Source organism: Rhamphochromis sp. 'chilingali' (genome assembly GCF_963969265.1).
Source record: "Rhamphochromis sp. 'chilingali' genome assembly, chromosome: 5".
NCBI classification, from domain to species: Eukaryota; Metazoa; Chordata; class Actinopteri; order Cichliformes; family Cichlidae; genus Rhamphochromis; species Rhamphochromis sp. 'chilingali'.
Window position 1 is genome coordinate 32,955,914 of NC_137932.1, and position 23,296 is coordinate 32,979,209.

The window sequence follows — 23,296 nt, forward strand, 5'->3', positions numbered from 1 at the left end:
CTGTCGCAGGGCCAACACACAGAGACAGACAACCATTCACTCTCACTTTCACTCATAGTGGCAATTTGGATTATCCAATTAACCTATCCCCACAAGTTGCATGTCTTTGGACGGTGGAAGGAAGCCGGAGTACCCAGAGGGAACCCACGCAAACACGGGGAGAACATGCAAACTCCACACAGAAAGACCCCGGCCTGATGGTGGAATTGAACTCAGGACCTTCTTGCTGTGCGGCAACAGTGCTAACCACCGTGCCACCGTGCTGCCCTTATTATCCCTTACCTTCAAAATAAATGCAGTGCAATGCAATTAACTAGAGTCATTAGTACATTAGTGCTAGTAATTAACTAGGATATTAAGTGTCTGCGGCTCTTCTTATGTTCCTGCCTTTATAAACCACCATGCTCACTCAAAACTTAACCCTAAGAAGGATAAGTAGTCTTTGGCAATGAATGAAAATGTATATTATGTAAATATTGATTACTGGTTTATTGTTTCTCATTCAAGAGTAGTCACTGAATCTGTTTGACAGGTTTCTACGTGAGCATATTTTTTGGCAAAAATTGTTGTTGTTGCTGTTGTTTTCAATCTTAATCATTCTTTGATGGCAGCTTCCAGCAACACTCTGAAAGTCTTATGTGTCAAACCATTAGCCAAGGGTTCATTTCTAACCTTTTCTGCTAGTTCTCCTACATGATTTGTTCCACTTCTTACTAATGACTGATGAGTTTTCACAGAATAAATTCCCCAAACAAACATTTATTGTACAAAGAAAGACAGTAAAAAACATAACAGCTTCATTCAGACTTCTCTTCTGCAAAGTCGAAACAATACAAAAATACACAAAAACAATGCAGCTGTATATAAATGCATGTAAGAGCCTTACAAAAGATTTCAATGTTTGAATATTGTGTTTCAAGTATTTGTCACTAAGCTGTCAGAACCAATGTGACACTCACTGTTCACCAGTAAGTGTCAGCGTTTCCTCAAACACAGCTGCTGCTGCTTCTTACTGTAAACATGAGTGCAGTTTAACATCACCCATTCCCACATTTCCCACACCATTATTCTATGAAGACACTGACCATAGACTAGCACTACTTCTTCCTTAGCAAATGAGGATTTTTGTTTTTAAATGAAACTGGCTTTGTGCAAACTGCTTATAAAAGACTGTTAGAACACTGTTCAAAAAATTCACCACATACTGTAGCATTCACTTCACTAAGACAAAACAATGTTAAAGTAAGCTTACGTACGTGCCTGTGTATGTACGCAGCAATAATTAAAACTGCAGACCAAACACCAGACCAGAAACAGACCACTTATAGAGATAAACCCATGAATTCATTGTATTTCATAGCCCATCCATGCTCTACAGCATAGGTGTCAAACTCTGGCCCTAATTACATTTGGCCCGTGAAGCCATACCAAATTACTATCAGAGCTAGCCTACTGGTATTATACAGCTAATATATATATTGTTTAGTATTAAGCTTTGCTTGTTCCATATTCAGTTTTTCATCAAAACTTGTTTGAGTCCATAAGAAAAGATTCATTCTTATATCTGGAGGAAGATTTTTTTTTCCAATAAATATTAATGTTAGCCCGCAACTTTGTTCCAGTTTTGAATTTTGGCCCACTGTGTATTTGAGTTTGACACCCCTGCTCTACAGTGTCTTTAAGTCTCTTTATGGATATTGGGCATTCATCAAGCCGATGTAATTAATTGCTTATGTTAATGTGCTAACAATGCCAATATTACATTATATCAGCATAAACTAGCAACTGTTTGCTAACAGTTTTGGAGGTAATGCCATGTTAGCGTTGCATTCACACCTTGCTGAGCTGCCACAACGTAACCAAACAAAAAACCATAATACATTAATGCAGTTTTACTGTGCATCCTGTGCATCCTGTTCTCCTGTGCTCCTCTTGTTCCACATTTGTAATTTTAAAGTTTTATTCCAAAATGGATCAAACTCGTTTTTCACCTCAGACTTCTACACACAATACCCTGTAATGACAAAGTTAAACCTATGGAGACCTGAAAGACCTGTGCCACTCCTTAGCAAAATGCAAATGACAGCCTACTTTGAGTTTGCTAAATCAGACCACTGGAAACAAAATTCTCTGGTCTGCTGAAACAAGGATTGAACTAAAAGCCAAACATTATGTCCGGAGGAAAACATTGTGCAGAGAAACTCCCCAGTTTACTAGATGGAGGTTCTGCATAGAAGAATTGGAGAAACTGCTCAAAAAAGCTGCGCCAAGCTTGTAGCATCATACTCAAAAAGACTTGAGGATGTAACTGCTGCCAAAGGTGCTTCAATAAAGTACCAAGCTGGATACCTATTGACATGTTTTATTTATTTATTTTTTTACTTTTAATAAATTTGCAAGAATTTGAAGCAAACTTCAATTTGTCCCTTTGCTTTTGTGATTAATTAATTTAATCCATTTTGGAATAAGGATGTGACATGACAAAATGTGGAACAAGTGAAGCAGTGTAAATAGTTTCTAGACTGTAAGTCCAAAGCCATATATCTCTCAATAGCATGTTCCAAGCAGTATGTGGTCACAGTCACACTCATGTAATATGAAAGTATGTTCAAAAAACCTTAGCAGAAATATTCAGGTATGCTTTAATGTAGCAAACAGGTGCTGTGACTGTTCAAATCTTTCATTGAGTGCATCTGCCATGGCACCAGTGTCTTGTTAAGGACTCCAAATGGATTTCAGAATAAACCTTTACAATGTATAACACTTGATGAGACCAAATCAAAACAACAAAAAAAAAATCGAATATAACACACTGACCTAGAAATGTATTTGAAAACAAATGAAATAAAAATTGTGATATAAATCTTCAGAGTTAGGGTGACTTACAGGACCTAAGTCTCATCATGACTTCCACTGGAAGCATAGACTAGACCAGTCATAGAAAACACATAGAATGTCTGTGGTCTGTGGTTGTGTTTCAGTCCATACTGGTGTTGCAGATGTTGATGTTCTTCATAGAAGTATTGAAGATGGCTGGCTTAAGACAGCTGTCCTCCTCACTAATAAAGGAAAAAGAGGGCACTTTTTAGAAGGTCATAAAAAAAATCGCTGGTTTTCATGGAATTGTGGAGAAGATGCCCTCAGATCTACAGGCACATATGGACCCTGCAAGAGGAAGAAAGTAATGGACTCCTTGATAGTGCTGGTGGTATTGCTGCTTTTTAAAAAAAAAACAATTTTAATAGAATTACCTGACATTTCAGAATTAAACAAAAAGGGTGTTTTCTGGTAAAACAACATGGGTTAATAATTTAAAACTGTTCTGAAGCAATGGAGATTGATTCTACTAATTCCTACAGGCGTTCCAACTTTCCTACAGAGAAATCACAAAGAAAGTCAACGTGTCATTGAGTACAGTTTCCTTCAACATCTAAAGGCACAAGCTCCCAGGGCTCTGGTAGAAGACCTGAGCTTGGATAGGATAATATATATATTAGGGGTGCAACGATACTGGTATCGATATTGAACCGTTCGATACAGTGCTTTCGGTTCGGTACGCATATGTATGAACAATACAAAATTTGTAATTTATTTTATCAACTTTCCTTCTGACGATGCTGTCTGTGTTGAGCGCTCAGTGAATCTGCGTTCGACTACTCCGCCTAGGCTGCACTGTCCAGCGCAGATCCATTCAACACAGACAGCATAGTCAGAAGGAAGAGCGCAGGGCAAGCTAGCGAGACAGAAGTTAAGCTCTCCTTGCAACATGGCAAATTGAACCTCCCCCACCCTCATTCAAATCTGGCGTTTGGAATTATTTTGGTTTTCATGTGACGTATGACCCTGAAGGTAAGCGTGTCATGGACTAAAGTAAAACAGTATGTTGGATGTGCCACGCAATGCTCAATTACATGGGTGGGAACTAGTGTGTTAGTGCAGTTAGCTCGTTAATGTGTTGGCCGTCTAGCCCCACGCAGGGGTAGCTCGTTAATGGATATTTGCCGTGTTGTGGCGTTAACGTCATTTCAACGAGATTAACGCTGACAGCACTAGTGGGAACACAACAAATATGACTGCACATTTACGCCGACATCATCCTAGTGCAAAGACAAGTGGAAGCAGACAAAAACAACAAGTATGCTACTAACTTTAGCCGAGTCATTTAGACAGCCGTTAGCACATGATTCTCCTTATGGGGACCTGATATGTTTAATATTGTGGCGAGCTCAGACAAGGAGGAGACTGAGGTGTCGTTTGGTCTTGCTTCCCGTGAGCTAGCCAGGGAGCACAGCCGTTTATTGACATCTGCAGAAGAACACTGCCGCTAGCTAACTGCTCAGCGCAGCAACCGCACAGCAACAACAACACACAAGGCGCCCTCTGACCCCGGAAGGACACACCGTGGCAGCGAGAGGGCATCACCCGTCACTATGGCAACATAAACAAAACATAACTGTACAAACAGAACCCCGAACAGCCCTGACCCGCTACATAGCCCCCGCACCTAAGGGGTCAGTCGTCCCCGACGACCCCATTGCCCCACACAAAGTCCTGCAAATGTCCAGGTGCCTTCTTTTGGCGCACCGGCCGGTCACGACCAGCGGGGGAAAAGTCATTCGGGTCAGAACATGGGGTGCCACCATCATCCCACTTCTGACACCAATGTGGCGAGCTCAGACAACGAGGAGACGGAGGTGTCGTTTGGTCTTGCTTCCCGTGAGCTAGCCAGGGAGCACAGCCGTTTATTGACATCTGCAGAAGAACACTGCCGCTAGCTAACTGCTCAGCGCGGCAACCGCACAGCAACAACAACAACAACAACACACAAGGCGCCCTCTGACCCCGGAAGGACACACCGTGGCAGCGAGAGGGCGTCACCCGTCACTATGGCAACATAAACAAAACATAACTGTACAAACAGAACCCCGAACAGCCCTGACCGCTACAATATGCTGCTGAAAATATAGCCCAGAAGAAGCGTATAGTATAGCTTTTATTTTGGAAAGAGCCATTTCTCTGTAATAAACTCTCTTTTCCAAAGATGAGTGATTCCTCAATCAGATACAGGGCTTGCAAAATAAGCTAGCCCGACGTCCCGGGGGCTAGCGATTTTTCCAGTCGGGCTACCAAAATCTATCTCTGCCCTGCCCGTCGGCCTATTGTAGGAAGGAAAAATATATGTCAATGCTTTTGCATTCTTTCGGAAATGTAGCTGGGTAATTATGTCATTGGCATCGGTGAGCCACTGTCAATATGTGACATATTGAAATCGTGTTTGAATTTGCGCTTGTTTTTTGCTTTCACTTTGCAATCGCGCGAACTGTGTATAGAGAGCGACAGCACTGAGTGATGATAATTTGCGCACCAATTCCTCTGACATCGTCTTATCAATCGTTAGCTTACTATGCAAACATGACAAGTAAAATTTCCCGCAGCAAGCTTAAACATATGAGAGGTTGATCACGCAGAGAATCGCTGACGGTTATGTGTGTGTGTGTAAAAGCAGCAGGATATATATTTTAGTTCTGCTGAGCCAAATAAGACAGGTCAGGGTGAAGAAGTGACAGCCAAAGAAAAGCTTACCACAAAACGGAAAAGTTATGACAAATCAGACTATAAGGCAAAAAGAAAGTGCAGCTTTATGGTTTCATGGACAAAAGAATCTCTGTGGCTGCAATATGACGAGCTAAATAACCAGGGCTGCACATAAGTGGTCTGCAGGTGCGCATTCGCTGTCAAAGAAAAAAAAATAAATAAATAAACGCGCACAAGATATGAAGTTGCAACGCGTGTTTGCATACATAAGATTTTCTGGAGGAGGACAGACATTTTTTTAAAACTCTTAAAGATGTCGAAGAAGCTCCTTTAAGCAATTACTTTGGTGTTCCTCTACCTCCAAAGAAATGTCAGAAGAAGTCCGAACCACAAAAGAAGCGCGTATTCTCGGAAAAGTGGTTGCAGGAGGTGAGCTGGCTTCAAACAAATGATGAACGCACAGAGATGTGGTGCAGAATGTGCCGTGAAAATCCCACTCTAGCGGACAAAAACAGTGCTTTTTATATGGACGCAAACGCGCGTTGCAACTTCTTATCTGGTGCGCGTCTTTTATTTTGACAGCGAATGCGCACCTGCGGACCACTTATGTGCACCAGTGTAAATAACATAATGTTCTGCCGGGTGTCTTGTTGGTTTTCTCTCGATTTCTGAGTCGACAAGCGCCTTTGTTACTGGGACCAGTCATTTTAAAAAAGGCCCCCATTAGAAGCCATGAGAAATGCAAGAAATGCATTATTGCTCAGTCTGCAATATCTTTCCCAGAACAAACACCAATTGCAAATAACATACTAAAAATAAACCTGAAAAATCTGTTTAGAACAGCGTACTATGTTGCAAAGAGTGAACTACCACTGGCAAAATTTAGCAGTCTTTGCAAACTTCAAAAAGCAAATGGCCTAGATCTTGGTTCCACTTGTCTCTTACCTGTGACTTCAGTGGAAATTTCAAATTCAGGATCTGACACAGACTGATTCATGTTCTACACAGTTCTTACAAGTTCATAGAAATTTCTGTTCAATTAGAACCAAGTGTTTGAGTTGATGATTGTCATTTTTATACAATGTTGTAATTTGTGTTTCAACTATTTTTTGATTAATGTTTTGTTTCCTTTACAATATTATACTTTAATGTATAATATTGTAAAGGAAACAAAACATCAATCAAAAAATTGCTCTCTTTTTTATTCGGGCTACTTACATTTATTTTGGGCTACCAAAAACTGAAGAGTCCCTGCCCGAAGGGCTACCAGGGATTTTGAAATTTTGAGAGCCCTGAGATATATATATATTTTTTAATTACTTTTGTTTCAGCAACATTAAATTTAAAAACTGTACTTTTGAGTTAAAATATATATTTATAATTTTAATAAATGACAAATTAAAAAGGCATGAACATTTTTTTTGTATCGAAAAAATATCGAACCGTGACACCAAAGAATTGAACCGAACCGAACCGTGAATTTTGTGTATCGTTGCACCCCTAATATATATATATATATATATATATATATATATATATATATATATATATATATATATATATATATATATATATATATATATATATATATATAAGCCACTTTTCTTTTCTAACTTCCTGGAAGTAAAAGTTCTGGTGGCCGAGCAAATGTACGTACTGGTATGTACATTTACGCACATTTATTGATCAAAGAAAGATCTATACCATCATATTTAGTTCTCTTTTTCTTCCCCATGATTTCATTGCTCACAAAAAAGATGCAAGTGCTGCTTCTTGATGTGCCTCCAGGCAACACTGTGGCCTCCTTGGTGCAGCAAGTATTTGATTACATTTACTTACATTGCACTCTTATTTTGCATCTCTAACCAAAAGCAAGATGAAATTGTCTGAGACCAACCAATTCTCAGTTCTCTTTTATTTTGCTTGTGTTACTGGCTTCAGAGATGATCCTAACCTTACTCCTAGGCTATGTGAATATACATTTTCTCATCAAACTCTTCCCCTAAGCTTTGGCAATCAAAGTGACACAGATCAGCAACAATTTTCATTATTTAAAAATGAACATTTTGCCTTTCTTCAAAATATAGGGTTAGGATCAGCACCTATGATGATCTTGCTCAGGTTAAGTCAACAGTTAAGTCAAACCTGTGATTGGATCCCTCAACGTCTTCAATGCTATCAGGCAGCGGCCTGTTGGCCGTCTCAGGAAGTAGCATTGTGAGGGCTGAACCCAGCAGGGGGCAGAGGCCACACAGAACCATGGGAGCGTGAGGACTGACCCCCCTCAGAAGGTACATCATGGGAGCCAGGACGCCACCAGTGCGAGCACACATAGAGCCTATACCAATCCCATTTTGTCTGAAAAATACAATGAATAAAAGGGCCCGGTTACAGGTGCTTATTATGGATATCAATGTGATCTCTGTCTACATGCCATAAAGTTTTGAATAAATTCTGATGGAATCTATTGGGTGTGTGGAGTTGGGTCATGTGAATAATCCATCAAGATGTGGTTTACATCCACTGACGTCTTCAAGGTCAACATGATGATTTATTGGAGAGAAAAAAGGACTCATACCTTAGAAACTATGTATGTATGTATGTATTGTCAGCATATCCTTCAAGGTCAATAGAGTGACCTGAAATTCAAAGTGATAATAGTGCTATTTAAAACTATGCTTCTTACCACCATTGTTTGCACTGACAACAGTTAAGCATAAAGGGATGATATATACTAAATATTGCATTACTTTGGACCTCTGACCTCTTCTCCAAGGTCAAATTAGGTCAAACTTTGATGAAATATCTTTTATCTTTAAAAATGTAAATTCTCCTGCCTTTTTTGTATTGGTAACATTTAGGAAACAAATACTAGTGTGTGGGGATTCTAAATATCACATTATAGTTTGCATCCAGAAATAATTTCCCTTAAAAGTAAGTACTGTACCAAGAGAGAGCTGCCTTGACAGAGGTTTGCACTCTCTGAGTGCCATTGTTGGTTAATGATTTCTTATCAGACAATGTCTTTATGGCATTTGTCTTTTCTGTGGGGGGGTCGTTTCTGCACTTAATTTCCATTACAGCTATTGCTTTCTTGCTCTCACTTTCACTCTGTATTTATAGATAGTAATGTATACCTTATATTTTCACTTACACTATTCCACCTTTCTTATCTGTGAACACTCTTAATAACAAACATGTAATGTAAATCATGCATGAATCCATCTTAGTAAATGGAACAAAGCTGGATTCTTGCAATTTAATGTAGATATAGTGATTTGCTTATGCATTAGAATGAACACATGTTTGTAATACACGGCAACAGCATTCTCAGGATTAAGATACAGCCAGCAATAATCATAAAGACATTATTTTAATGATATCTCAATAATTCCAGTTGGTATTTATGGCAACAAGGTAAATCTATAAGTGCTTAAATTCACCAGATCACCAGACACCTATATAGGGTTAGGGAGGTCGGTTTTGGGTTATAATTAGGGCTGCTCGATTATGGCAAAAATGATAATCACGATTATTTTCACTGAAATTGAGATCTCGATTATTTGACGATATTTATTTAACAATAACAATGTGTTGAATAATGACTTTAAAGATTGTCAAAAAATAATATAAAATAGTGTGCAAATACTGATAACAGTTTAAATGTTTGCAATATAAGAAATAAATGAAAAATGTAAACATCTATGTTTAGTGAACTTTGCAGTGTTGCTCTGTGGTGCAGCTACGACACCGTAGCAAAGTTTACACACTGTGTCTACTTGATCCACGTCTCGACTCTGCGAACCCATAATGATTCCACACCACTGAAGTTTTTTTACCTCTCTTTTCAACCAACGGCAGTCACTCTCCTCTCCAAATAACTTCTGTTTAGCTTTCCGAGCTTCCCTCGGGTCCTCTTAATCAGCGGTAGGGATGGGTACCGGTATCCGGTGCAATTATGGCACCGGTTCTGACATAAACGGTAGTAACCAGACCGAAAAGCAGCGCACATTTCAGTGCTTTATTTCGGTGCTTTTTTTTCCCTGAGCTGTGATACACTTTAGATTCTAGCCAATCATTTTACGTTTCCGAGGATAGTAGGTGGGTCCAGGTACGTACGTTCTTTTAGAGCAGAGCTACAGATTAAAAATGCCCAAGGCGAAGCGGTCAAAGTCTGGCTGTACTTCACAGCAAAATATGCAAACTCAGCAGCCTGCAACAAGTGCTTTAAGCTGATACTGTGATACTGTCAAAGGAGGTAACACCTCAAATCTGATGAAACACCTGGCGACGCATAGTGTTTTTTTTAAAAGCCGAGAAATGCGCCGTATTTGATAGCTTGCTGCGAGACCTCACACCGTGCACATCTACTGCGGGTGTGGTGCCTGTTATCGGACCCGGAGTTAGCAACATCCCCCAAAAACCCGAAGAGGAGAGTCCTGGCCACTAGCCTTGCCAGTGTAGCAGAAATGATGAGGATGATGATGCAGCAGCAGCCGTTCTTCTCTGCGCGAGTAGCTTAATGTTGTTCGTGTGTAATTTACGTTGAGTAGGCTAACCACGTTATTACATTCATGCATGTAAGGTGAACTAGCAAACATCATCTTAGCTACATGCGGCTGTCTTCTTGTTTGATGGCAGATACTCCCTTCACCCTGGCCAAAAAGGCTAAAAGGACCAAAGAAAAAGAGGGAAACAGCTAAACATGAGAGGTTTTTGGACAAAGTTTGTGTTTTTTCCATTGTTTAAGCACTGCTTCCAGCCAAGAGTGATATCATATATGCCCTATAGCTGCAGAAAAGGCTAACATTGTTATCTTTTTACAAAAAAAACAGCTGAACATGAGAGGTTTTTGGACCAATTTTGTGTTCTCCATTCTTTAAGCACCGGTTTGAGCACCGTTTGAGCACCGGCACCGTTTCAAAAGTTCCGGTTTGGCACCGGTATCGGATAAAACGATACCCATCCCTAATCAGCGGTCCCCAACCCCCGGGCCTCGGACCGGTCCGTGAGTCGTTTGGTACCGGGGCCGCAAGAGTTGAGGCTCAGGTGTGAAATGTATGGTTTTCAGGGTTTTTAGCGTTATTTTGTTATCGTTTTTATCATTTACTCGGTTTTCCTGGGTCTTTTCACGTGTGTTATGAATAAATCTTTTTTTCGGTACCGGTACTAGTTTTATTTTGTTGTATTTATCCGCGACACCTTAAAGGCCGGTCCATGAAAATATTGTCGGGCATAAACCGGTCCGTGGCGCAAAAAAGGTTGGAGACCGCTGATCTTAATTGTTGTGACACGTGTTCGAAATGCAGAGAGGTGCGCTCGATTTGCCACACGGAGCAGCGCGAGAGTAAAGCATGAGGGAGGGGCTAATAATCGGCTCAGTCATTTTTAATGATCGTTGAAAGCCCAGATCGTAATCGTGATTAAAATTCGATTAATTGAGCAGCCCTAGTTATAATAAGGTTCAGTCCTGTAGGATTTTCATATATCTAAAGTAGGGATGTTAAACTCTTTATTGGCCTTAAAGTCTCTTCCTGCCAGTGTAAATATGTTCAACTATACATTAAATCCTATTTAATAATAGTATGTCTCAGTTTTTCTACATTATAAAGAAATGCTGATATAATAGCTGAAAGAAATATGTTAGCACAAATAAAAAAGCTATCAAACATAACCCAAATGCAGTCCATAATCTATGTCCTCCTTCACATTTTTCCTGTCATCCTCCTCTTCCAGCATCCTGTCAGCCAAATAGAAGTCTGTCCGGGGCTTATGTTTGATACGCCTGATGTAAAGGAAAGCCTTTAACAGGAAAGTTGCAGCGTTTTAACCACATTCTAAACTTCGTTAGCAAAACCAACTCTAACACTAACACTAGTTAGTCAGATGAGTGAGACACTTTAAGTATCATGAGTTATTTTTTTTAAGTTTTCCTAAACCTTGCTGTATTAAATTTAATCTAGCACTTCCGAAAAAAATAAATGTAAACAATTTCAACATTAATCATAATGGGACAAGTCTCAAAACTGCTCTGCAGACAGTTCGACCAGTAATCCGGTGTGCCATACATCTAAAACCTGTTGGTAAGTATTTGGGCTAATGAAGCTTTTCTATAAGCCTGATAAGCCTTTTGCCCAGGCTTTGATATAGTGATGTAGTTAATGAAAGAACTCTTCATGGGCCGAATAACTGGATTTTTGGATGAGCTAACAAAGAAACACCAAAAGTCATGTTCCGATTTCTTTGAATATATATATATATATATATATATATATATATATATATATATATATATATATATATATATATATATATATATATATATATATTCCAATATATATATTGGAAAATTATTCCAGAAACAACTTGCCAAAATGTTTTGTGTTTCCATAAAAATACTATTAGGTAACAATCACTGACTGCCTCGTCAAACTGCTTTTGTGGCACCATTAGCAGCTGCCTTTAGAAGACTCCACAGTTCTGATAATAACACAGCCTGTTTAAGTGAAATTGCTAGCCAGAACATGTTTAGCTTTAGATAGTGAAGGAACTCTTTGTGTTGTAAGACTCCCGGGTATTTGGAGGGTAACACTCACCTTATAACAGTGGGGAACACCTCAGCAGAATACACATAAATAATAGACAGAGAGGCTGTGATTCCAAACTTTCCAATCATGGCCAAGACCGTTCTGACGACAGACAAATCTAAAAGAAGATAAAAGGATGGCGAGAAAAGCTGTAAACTACATTTTTAGAACAAGTAGGGCAAAGAGTTAATCATGCACAGTCCAGCTAAGCTGCCCTGAGCGTGTGTTCATACCATCGGGGATGAAGATGGTGAGCAGACAGGCAGTGCCTCCAACTGCTAAGAAAGCTAGCTGGGAGATCTTACGGGAGCGGTTCAGGGTGAACAGGGTGATTGTGCGCGCAGGCATCTCAACCAGACCAAAAATCATCTGAGTCAGGTATATATTCATTCCAAAGTCAGAAATGTTGAGGGACAGGCCATAGTACACGAGGACATTGACAAACCTGAGAATGTAGGAGCAAAGAAAGAAAGAAACGCTTCTGCTTGAAGGGAAATGTCATGGCAAATGTCATTCCTTTGATACCTTTGAATGTATTATTTGTTGTTCATGGAAAAATTAGATAATTCCCACTGCTGTTAGTCTTTGAAGTTCCTACAGGATGATGCCAAAATAAGTTACATAGTGTAAAACAAACCCAAATCAAAGCTGGTTCACTTGGTTTTCTAAGTAATGAGCAGCAAAGCCTCACAGAGAGTTTAGCTTGTTCTGTTCATTAGTGTTTTTCCCCTTAGTGTGCGTTCCTGTTTTTCCTTTTTGTCTAAGCTGTTGTTTGCCCCTTCAGTTACTTCTTATTTTAGTTTTTATTTTGCAGTTACATCTTTATGGAGATTTTTGACTTTTCAATTTGCGCCTTTGTTTCTCACTCTTGTTCTCTGATCAAGTTCACGTATGCCATATGATTCATCTCCCTGGAGTGCACACAGTCTTTGGGTGTGTTCCAGTAGTCTGTTTTGCTTAGGAAGACTCCTAAGTGAGATAAGCGACCAAGAAGTGACTGATCCAACTCACTGGCGCGATATGGCAGCCTCTCTTCTGTCAGTCTGCCCCAGGGCAGCTGTGGCTACAACTGTAGCATGCCTCCACCAGTGTATGAATGTGAGAGTGAATGAATAGTGGTATTGTAAAGCGCTTTGGGTGCCTAGAAAAGCGCTATATAAATCCAATCCATTATTATTATTATTATTATTACTAAATACTAAGGAAAGAAGTGCCATGCAGTCCCAGAATTCTCTTTTTTCCCCTCTCACAATCTGACAATAGAAAGAGGCAGCAAACTGAAATGTCATTTGTGACACCGGCGACAGGTCACTGGTCGCTTTGTATTATTCTGATTCAACCCCCGTTTTTTTCTCTTGCAAGCATGTAAGTTCTTCAGCTAAATTCCTAGCACAGCCAACTAAACCGCTTTATCTTTACTGACCATTCGAAAACTCGAGAAAAAGAATCTAAAGCATAAACAAAGTGGAACAACTCATGGAACTGTAAACAGCATTTTCCTTCTCATAACCTGCTTATAACCTGCAAGACTGATCTCTGAACATCACAACACTGGAAGGAAAACCACGTCTCATTAGGTTGTTGCTGCATGAAGAATGTAGAATTGCTCTTTAAAGATTATGAACTCTGTTAACTGATCAAAGTCTGTTTAAGGTTCCGTATAATTTGGTTTAAATTAGTAATGCACTTTGCTGTATTGCAGCCTTTAGGATAATCACAAGGGATAAGTGACGGTTCAGTTCATTTTTACTGTGTTACTGAGGAGCACTAAGTGGGGTTCGCCTCTAAACACTGAGCAGGAGGACTAAGTGAAGAGTTTTTAGACAGAGAGGTTTGACATAACTTTGAGCCGTGGTTCTTATTTAAATGCCCCACATAAAACAATGGGGGTAGAACAAGTTGTGGTGAATTAAGATGCGCATTTTGTAGTCCATCTTCTGCACATTGTAGTTTCCGCATCGTTTTTACATTTACTGGCTATAAAAATCAGCCTGCTGGACTATTTTTACAACACACTGATTCACAGTAGATTTAAGGATAGTTGGAGTAACACTGCAAATCCACTTTGGTACAATTCACTGTTTGGTACAATTAAGCAATCACCATCCACGCCAGATATGTGGCCAGTATGAAAGAAATGCAGAGTAAGGTCAGCTGATCCTGATTATAGCATCAAAACAGCAAATGGAAAAAGCTTGAAGTGACAAAAACAAAGACTTTATTGCTCTGGCACAGATGACTATCTCGTGTTTCGACAGGAACAGGGACTAAAGCAACATCCGCATTTCAATTAATAGGAAATGCATCAATAAAAGCTATTTGATGACTGTGATGCTTGTGCGATAGGGCAATATGTATAAAAAAACACAGGGTTAACTGTTTCTCATCTGACTGTCAGTAAGAACTATCTGTAAACATGGATATTTTAGCAGGGCTGCAGTGAATAAACCCCTTATTGCACTGATGGATTCACATTTGAGAATTCCGTGGTGCAAAAACCAAAGGCACTCATCCTTAGCCATGAAAAATGTGATATGACAGGACATCCTTTATATTTTTAACAGGATATTTAGCCCTTAGGAACGATATAAGTCTTAATGCTTCACCTCAACTGTAAGTAGAATCAAACTAGTTCCGCAGGCTTCCACTGTAGCTTTTCATAATCAGATTAGAGGCAGAAAAACAAACTGTCAAAAAGCAAAATTCTAGACTGCAGGGAATGTTGAAGAGGCACAAAACTCCAAACTGCTTCCTATATCTTTTTAGGGCCAAAAGTAAAACTGTGCACACAGTGTGGTGTGGCTTTATTACTCGAGGGGTTTTTCCAGCTTTAATGTTGTTTTAACCCAGTGAGCTAATGAGTGTTTCACTGATTATAGATAAGCCCTCTGTGACTTGGTTCATGGCCTGCACATCCCAGCTAGTTGTGGCTTGCTGTTTTTCGCAACCTGTGTGACATCAGTTAGCAAAGATGTGCCAGAGATGCTATCAAAGTGCATTACATATAGATTAGCAAGCCAACACTACTGTTAGCTGATAAGCTCACAGTTCGACCTTAAATATTTAGGTGCCTGACTGCTACTTCAGCTGTTCTCTTTCTACTGTAAGTCTATTTTAAGCCCAGAATTTTTTTGCTAGCCAAAATTTCATTTTATGTCCCAGAAATAGATTTACCTAAATTAGCTAGCTGGCATTAGCATGAGCTAAGTGCTAATATTCAGCCATGTTATCAAGTATATCAAATAAGTTTGATTTATTTGTTTGTTTTGGGTTCAAATTCAAATAGGTCTTACATGGAGATTTTGTTCAGATGTTACATTTTTCCTGGATAAATAAGACTCAAGTATTTAGAAGCAAGACAAGCTTACTCATTTGTTTTTCCCATGGTCATTTTTTCTGTTGTTTGAAATTTGATTGAGCTTATAGCACTAATTTGTCCTTATTGCATTCCCAAATCCATGTTTCAGACAGACTCTTCAGCCCCTGTTGAGAGTTTAAAAGGTTCCCTTAGACAGGACTGAAGGCCGACATGCAGAGGTGGGGATGTGGATGATAAGCGTGAACCCTCAGGAGCAGTCTTGTGCTCAGTCTGACTCTGACTGAAAAAAACATGTGCTTATACTCACCACAGATAAAAGACAATCAGAGAGTGCTTCCTCATTCTTGGTGTTCGAACAAGGTCAAGGAACGAGTGTTTGTTCTTCGCTACAGTTTTCTCTTCGGTTTTACAGACCTGCTGTGAAACAAGCAAGACAATAGGTATCAGTGTCTGTGGTTGAGGGTGCAAAATATGTTCAGTAGTTCTGTTTGAATAGTTTGCATGTTTAAATGATACCCACTTATCAAAAAACACATGAAAATAAGTAGTGGCTCCTGAATAACAGAGGAGGATAAAAATAGAATAGCAGTGTCATAGAGGGAATATTCTCACTGCTAATAAAAACTATCCTTGACATTCATTTGTAATGAAACATTATTTATCTTTGCTTCTAGTGCTTTAATGATATCTGCTCTAAGCTGTGTTTAATTACCTTCCTACCTACAACACTACAGCTGAGTGGAAAGCCACGTCTGTATAAAGAGCGTAGCATGAGCAGCACGTTAGCAGAGCTGTGTGTGTGGAAACAGTTATATTTAGTAGCACTGAATAAAAAAAAGAAATGCACAAGGTGTAAAAATACATTGAGATGAGCTTCTGTGCAAATCCAGTAGTTGATTTGTGTTTTATTTTTACTGAGCCTGTGCACTTTTCCAGTAATGGTGAAAGACGGCTGGCTCCTGCTGACAGATGACGCTGTATGTGTGCTTGTCTGAAATTGATTCACACAGACTTTTGACAAAACCTGTGAGTGTCTGAGACCATGAGCAGGGCTTGAAATTTTAGTCAGTGATTTCTTGCATTGTAACATGAAAAAAATGGGAAATGTGCGGTTATATGACCATCCAAGCAGCTGGTTCACATAAACCTTAGACTGCCATCGGGACACAAGGATTTACTGCACATTCAATAAAGTCAGAGATATTTCATGGACCAGACGCCTGTGGTTTTTGTAGTTTTCCATATGTTTTTTGCTGAAACCGCAGATGAGAGTGAGCAAACAAAAAAGAGATTCTGTTTGCAAGTTTTCTTTTAAAACCTGTGAGGTGTAAGTAATGACTATATTTTGCATATTCTATAGGACAAATTCAGTTCTAACAAAAGATGAAGAAAAGCGCCACAAGATGCATAGATGTTAAACTGGGTAACTTCAGAGGCAGACTTCTCTCTACAAGCCAGATATTTCTAAAGTTCATATTAGTGTATATACGTTTATGGAAGCCCATTTCTGCCACAAAAAACAAACAAACAAAGGATCCATAACTCGAAATTTAGAGTTATTTTCTCGAAATTTAGAGTTAACAAGTTAAAATTTCGAATTAGTAAGTCGAAATTTCAAGAAAATAACTCGAAATTTCGAGTTATGGATACCTGTTTTTAGGGTTTTTTTTGGTGGCGGAAACGGGCTTCCATATTCGTTTGATCAAACACATGCAAAATGGGGAATTTAAAAGCTCTTGAAATGCCCTGCATTATAGACACCCCATTAATCTCAGGGCCAAAGAGCACATTTACTAGCCAAACTGGCTAGTTTTTAGACTACCATTAAGGAAAAAAGATGAAAACAAAACACCTTCAAAATCTGTAGTTTTATTTTTTTTCTAATCTGACTCCAGGAAAATGTACACTTTCAAGAGCCTACTGCAACTTTAATAAAGAACCTTAAGGGCATCATGTCTGTGCAGTGTACTATGCAGAACCAAAAAAACCCTCTTTTTTTTTTCTAGACTTGGAAGTATTATTAAGCTTCCTAGCACTAAATAATGCTGTAGAGTTTAACCAAACTGATAGCTGAGCACTTTACCCCCTTGTCAATTAATCCTCCAAAACAGTATTATTCAGGCTTCAAAAAACAAAGTGCAAAAAGCAGTGGGTGATTTTAAAGTGGCTACATCCACATTCAGTGACAAGTTAGTGGGGACAACTTGGCACCTTCGTCCTCTTTTATCAGCATCAGAGGAGCACCATTTAAGTCTTGTTCACACAGGGAGTAACGAGATCACACAGAGTCAATGAGTTTCAGCAACTTCCGGTGAAGATGGGAAAATAACCACTTATTGATGCGAATTGGGCAGGTAGGCGAGATAACCTTTTTCAGCAGTGGCTCCTTGCAGGATACTGGTGACTTACAAATGACAGAGTAGTAAATACATTACAGGGGCAAACAGCAACTGAACATCGGCTAGCAACCAACCACAAAGACTTTATCTCTTCCACCAGGGAAGTGTTTTTTAAAACTAAGTTAATGCCATGATCCCAGGTCATTTCATTCATTCATTTGATCTTTGAGTCTTCATTCATTCGTTGTCCGATCGTCTGCTGTCCTGCCGCATTATGCCATATTTCCAGGTCTTTGTGGATTCATGCCAAGTTGTCAGGTTTAAGGTTTTTTGCATGTTTATTTTGTCCTCGCCAGGTTTTTTCATGTTTAGGATGCTTCATGTTTTCGTTCAAGTTTTCCCCAGTTTTAGGTTATTGCTTAGCTTCAAATTATTTTTGCCCTTTTATTTTTTGTACTGCTCAATAATGCCATAATAAACGGCATGTTTTCTGTTAGAATCAAGTTTTGTTTTTGCGTGTCTGCATTTGGGCCCTCCTCTTCACTCCACACAGTCTGCATCCGCACACTGTGACAGTTAATAATACCATTTTCTTTGTTGTCATAAGGCTCATATAAAAAAATAACATTTGCTGTAGTTTGCCAAAGCTCACTCCAGAATAGTGAGAGAGAGACAGATTTAATTGCATTTGGAAATTTTTTCACGTGTCTCTCATCTGTAAGGCCCAAGACTGTTCGCTTTGGCAAAACAGTTTTGCAGCTGTTGCTCACTGAATTTGGCAATTTTTGTGTTAGGTGTTTACTTAAAGCTGAAATGAATATCTGGAAATCTATAATGATCATCTAAGCACTCATGTAGGACAGCTACTTAATGAAGCTACTTAATTTGATGGGACTGTTAATCAGGCCAGTGCTACATGTGTTACTAAGGATACTAAGAACTGCTTAGTCAGCAACATGAAATGGCAAGTTCCATAATTTCAGCTCACGACAGGAAGAGAAACTTATTTTTTTAAGAGTCTATCACCAAAATGAAAAAAACATGTTTTCTCACTTCCTTTCGGTGGTTCCTAAATTTGCTATGTATTCGTTTTTTCAACATTTTCGAACTTTCAAGGTTTTAGTGATGCCTCCCTGATGGTACTGTTAAATTTGATAGGATTCCAGACATCATCAGTTTATTTGCAGTACTGTGCATGTTAGGGAGACCAAAAAGACAAATGCAGTGTCTAACCAATATGAAGAACCAAGAGTCCAGTAACAGAATAATCTCAGCTTTAGACGTATCTAAATATTTAGAATGTGACAAACTGTTTTTTGTTTTGTTTTTTTAAATCTTGAAATCTTCTGAGATCTATGTCACATAGGCTAATCCTAAAATTTGGTGATAGGAAAAAAAAGCTTTTTAGATCTTTGATGAACAAACTAAATTTTTATGGTCTCTTAAATTTTTCAATGAGTTGACATAGAGACCTTAGTGTGCAGTAAGACCATGAGTAGTAGCAGTAGACTAGTATTAGTAGGCTTAGTGGCCCACCATCAGACATCTGTCAGCACAACACTCAATGTCAGTTTCGAGTGTTTGACAGCTGTAGAAAAAAAAGCTCATGTGTAAGAGACAGAATTAACCTGTACCTGACACATCTCCAGGTCTTTAATGAGGGGCTTCCCGTTTATCTGCGCTGCCTTCTGGATCAGTTTCCATGCTTCTTCTGTCCTGTCATTGGCCATTAACCAGCGAGCAGACTTTGGCAAAACCCTAAAAAATATATTACAGATAGTTGTTCTTTACACACATACTTGACTCTCGATGCCTTAATTGGAAGCTATGACTTGTCGCATCACCTAATTCTCAAACATCTTAGTAGAATTCAGCTATTATTGACTGTAGTATTAAAGTATTAAAGTAAGGGACAAACAAGAAGAATTCAAAAGTAGGTCAGCGTGTTTTTCTGTAAGACCACACTGGCTTGTGAGGAATTTCATATAAATCACAACAGTGAGCATTGGCTGTAGTTTTATTTTCTGAACCACAGTGTTCAAAAACTCAGTCTGTTGTTGATTAGTTCCCTTCTTTCTTTGCTTTCTGATACTTTTACCAAATCATTATTGGAAACTAGTCAAAATTCTAGGCTGGGCTGCTCCACACTCACCAGATGTAGAAAATAAAGAGGAAGCCAGGTGCGGATATAGCCAACTGCAGTTTACGCCAGTCTCTTATGAGATACGCCACACCGGCCAGAAAAATGTAGCCAAAGCCAAAGAAGTAGTCTGTGATTATACCCGCCAACATCCTCTGTTTTGATCCGGTCCATTCTGTGCCTGTGCAGTAAGAACATATTAATACACAAAGCTTGACACACAATACAAAATACTATATGAAAGATATACCAAAAATAAATAAGTAAAAACATCAGTCAAGTCTTTGATTAAAACTACTTTCTATTTTAGAAATGTCACTGTACACGTACTCAAGTACTTTTTTTTTTTTTTACAAATTTAACCTGCATGTGCCAAAATGGTGGAGTGCCACCATTAAAACTGTGGTTGAGCCCAAGTGTTCATTCTTGTTAAATTATGAGAGAAGAAACTATTTTCTCCCTTCATAACATCTAATGGTAAGTATAAATGCAGGTTTTAGTTTAGGTTTATAATGCCATGCTTTGTAATCTTGTAAGCACTGTGCACCACATTCATTTATCTTCAAAGTAAAGAAGGAGAAGCAAAAACTGTACGTAAAACCACACCAGTCTAGCCAGTATAGGTAACGTAACATGTTTTTGTAATGTGAGAAAACTTTTCTTTGAATTACTTCCTTTTAATTCCTTTGAACAACAACAATTCATATAAGTTGATGATCTTGGTCAAAGGATAATACACATATCGTGCTGATCAGAATTTTTATCTGCACTATTGACACTTCAACAGTGAAGACATTTAGCATCTTGTTTAACTTCTGTTTTCGTGTAACCACTGCAGGACACTGACCAAGGACAAAGGCATTCATGATAACACCAGAGATGGATGTTCCAACCATAAAGCGAAGGGCAGTGTAGATGTAGAAATTAGGTGCGAAAGCAGCAGCGACTCCAAAGATAGCCTGGCTAGCTAGGTTGACAAGGATAATTATCCTGCGACCGTATCTGCGACAAAAGATTTCAGAAGTTAGTCATTCCAGTAAATGACACTCAAAAAATTCTACCACTACAAACTCCTAAAAGAGTAAAGTACTTTGTATTCAGATCAATAGAGCTCTGAAATGGGTATGCTATGTTTAACTTACTTATCAGCCAAGTGTCCAAACACAACCGCTCCAACAAGAAGGCCAAACATGTAGATAGATGAGCCCACATTGTTCAGGCTGGCATTATCGCACACCAGGTCCCACTAGGAGGAAGAAAAGCAAGATGTTTCATGAAAACTCTTAAACAGTGGAAAACAGGCGCAGTGAGTGGCACATTGGTACAAATGCTTTACTTTGAAAGGGATTGGAGACAATTCTGTGATTTTAAACAGCTAGAATACAAATTGATCCCCACAGTCACCCTAGACAAACCCTTTACTCAAGGACATGATATCTCAGAAAGATTGGATGTGATCATCATGAAATTTGGCGAGATAGCAGGAGACGTTTATGTCCCTCACAGAATAAGGTCTAATGATAGTGTTGGCACTAACATGAATTTTTCACATTTTTTTAAGAACTCGGGAGTCATTTAAAACATTATTTTTTACTCTTGGACCTTGAGAGAGCTTGATCACATAGGGATATGTAAGGAAAACTGCACTTTGTTAAAGGCTTGTGTCACCTGACTATAATTTCAGTGGTCACCCAGAGAGAAACAGTTCATGTAGAGAATCACTATCTTTGGTGTTGTGGCACTCTCCCGTAAATTTGAATTCAGGAATCTTTAAGTTGGGCAGCACAGTGATGCAGAAAGGTCACAGCAAGAAGCCCTAGGTTCAAATCTGACATCTGGTTGAAGTGTTTCAGTGTGAAGTATGGATGTCGCCCTCGCGTTTGCATGTTTTGTCCACACAGAGTCCAAAGACATGCAGCTAGTGGGGTTAGCTTAATTCGTGATTGTAAATTGGCAGTAGGTGTGAACGTAAGTGTGAGTGGTTGTTTGTTTCTCTGTGTTAGCCCTGCGACGAGCAGTTAATATGTCAAGGGTGTACCCCTCCGCTCCCTCTATGGCAGGTAGGATAGGCTCCAGGCCGACCGTGATTCTGAGTTGGGTAACAGGAAAAAATGGATGGGTGGATTCTTTAAGTTCTGTGTCTCTCTTGTTCAGTGTCTCCAACTGGATATCTGTGGTAGAGAGAACTCTGCAGCCTTTCATAAACTTCATTAACTTTGTCTCGACAAAAGGTGCTAGAGCGTTTGTAGGACGCTCTAGCAAAGTGCTCTTTGGTTTTAGAACTAACATTACAGATCAGTGAGGTCCTTTATAGCATAAAAAGCTAAAATGCTCCAGGCCGACATACATCTTCTAATCGAATGATGAGTCGATTGTCCTAAATCAACTGCACTTAACTCATAATTTTCTCCTTAGTTACTGTATTTACTGGAGATGAATTGTGTCTTACATGTGACAGTGCCCTGTCCAGTTACATCATTTTGGTCATGTAACTGCTGCTGCTCCCCGCCCCTCACGTGTATGTTTCAAAAACATTATCCAAGTATGTAGGGATGCCTAGAGGGCCCTGCCCTGCATGAGTCCAGCTCTCAACTGTAACCCCATTCACCCCTGTCTCAAATGTCACCAGAGGCCATTGTAATAAAAGTGTTAAGTCTCTCCACATTCCGTATCTCCATGCTGAACACATCTGGGTTTATCCAAGAGGCTGCTGGATTTACACTCACCTCAGTTACTATAGTGTTTTGAAATGTCTCTGTGCTGTACTCCCAGCCGTCCGGGCAGCTCCTCCGGGTAGGATGTCCATTGCCAAGAGATTCAGCACTGCTGTGGTTTAAAGGGACGGTGCAGGACAGGTCAAGTTGTCCATCACGGGTGGTTAGAAGGCTGAAGTTTGAAGAGGCTGGAGTCCCCGCTGAGAGCCCGGGAAAGCGGCATAAATGAGGAGGGACTGCCCCGGTGAAGACTGAAACCAGCATGTGGAATGCCAGAAAGATCTGAGGTAGACAGATCCACACATATAAGATCTTCTGGAACTTCCCAAAGCCTCCGATAACAGAGAGGATTTCATCAAAATTCATTGTGCTGACTGTTGGTGAATGCACAGTTAAAATCTGCCTTATTATAACTAATCGGATCTAATTCAGAAAGTCCAAAAGAGCTCCTAAAATGAAGCTGGAATACATGCACAAGCAGACAAAGCTTCAGTCAAATGTCTAAGAAAAAAAGGCTGGAATTTATGCCTGTGCCAGGCTGATGATTAACAGGCAGAGTCACTCTCATTCATATGCAGTCACACCTGTGCTGCGCCGCACTCTAAACAGCAACCTGTGGCTATCTGTAGGAAAGTGTGCAGCTCTCTGAGGGTGATCTAACC

The 23,296-nt window shown here is 39.5% G+C and overlaps 1 protein-coding gene across 3 annotated transcripts; it reads right to left on the minus strand.

Moving 5' to 3' along the window:
* Positions 1 to 727: 727 nt before the first annotated feature.
* LOC308397633 (solute carrier family 22 member 6) lies at positions 728 to 23,296 on the minus strand. Of its 3 annotated transcripts, none has more exons than XM_080883635.1 (10): positions 22,647 to 23,296; positions 21,063 to 21,166; positions 20,768 to 20,922; positions 19,933 to 20,101; positions 19,415 to 19,538; positions 15,749 to 15,855; positions 12,356 to 12,567; positions 12,132 to 12,240; positions 7,681 to 7,893; positions 728 to 3,059 (listed from the first exon to the last, which is right to left on the minus strand). In XM_080883635.1, exons 1-10 carry the CDS (start codon positions 22,998 to 23,000, stop codon positions 2,978 to 2,980), a joined length of 1,629 nt encoding a protein of 542 aa, XP_080739761.1. In that variant the 5' UTR covers positions 23,001 to 23,296; the 3' UTR covers positions 728 to 2,977. The 3 variants fall into 3 exon arrangements, with proteins under 3 accessions (XP_080739761.1, XP_080739760.1, XP_080739762.1); XM_080883634.1 differs by having other exon boundaries at positions 15,749 to 15,858; XM_080883636.1 differs by having other exon boundaries at positions 3,029 to 3,165; positions 15,749 to 15,858.

Bases quoted from the DNA above. Each gene is read 5' to 3' on its own strand.
- LOC308397633 (XM_080883634.1), bottom strand. From the start codon at position 23,000: ATGAATTTTGATGAAATCCTCTCTGTTATCGGAGGCTTTGGGAAGTTC. The intron at 21,167-22,646 runs GTGAGTGTAAAT...TCTTCCTCCTAG, and splicing joins AAAACACTATAGTAACTGAG to TGGGACCTGGTGTGCGATAA. The intron at 15,859-19,414 runs GTACAGGTTAAT...CTTGTTTCACAG, and splicing joins AAGACCTGGAGATGTGTCAG to CAGGTCTGTAAAACCGAAGA.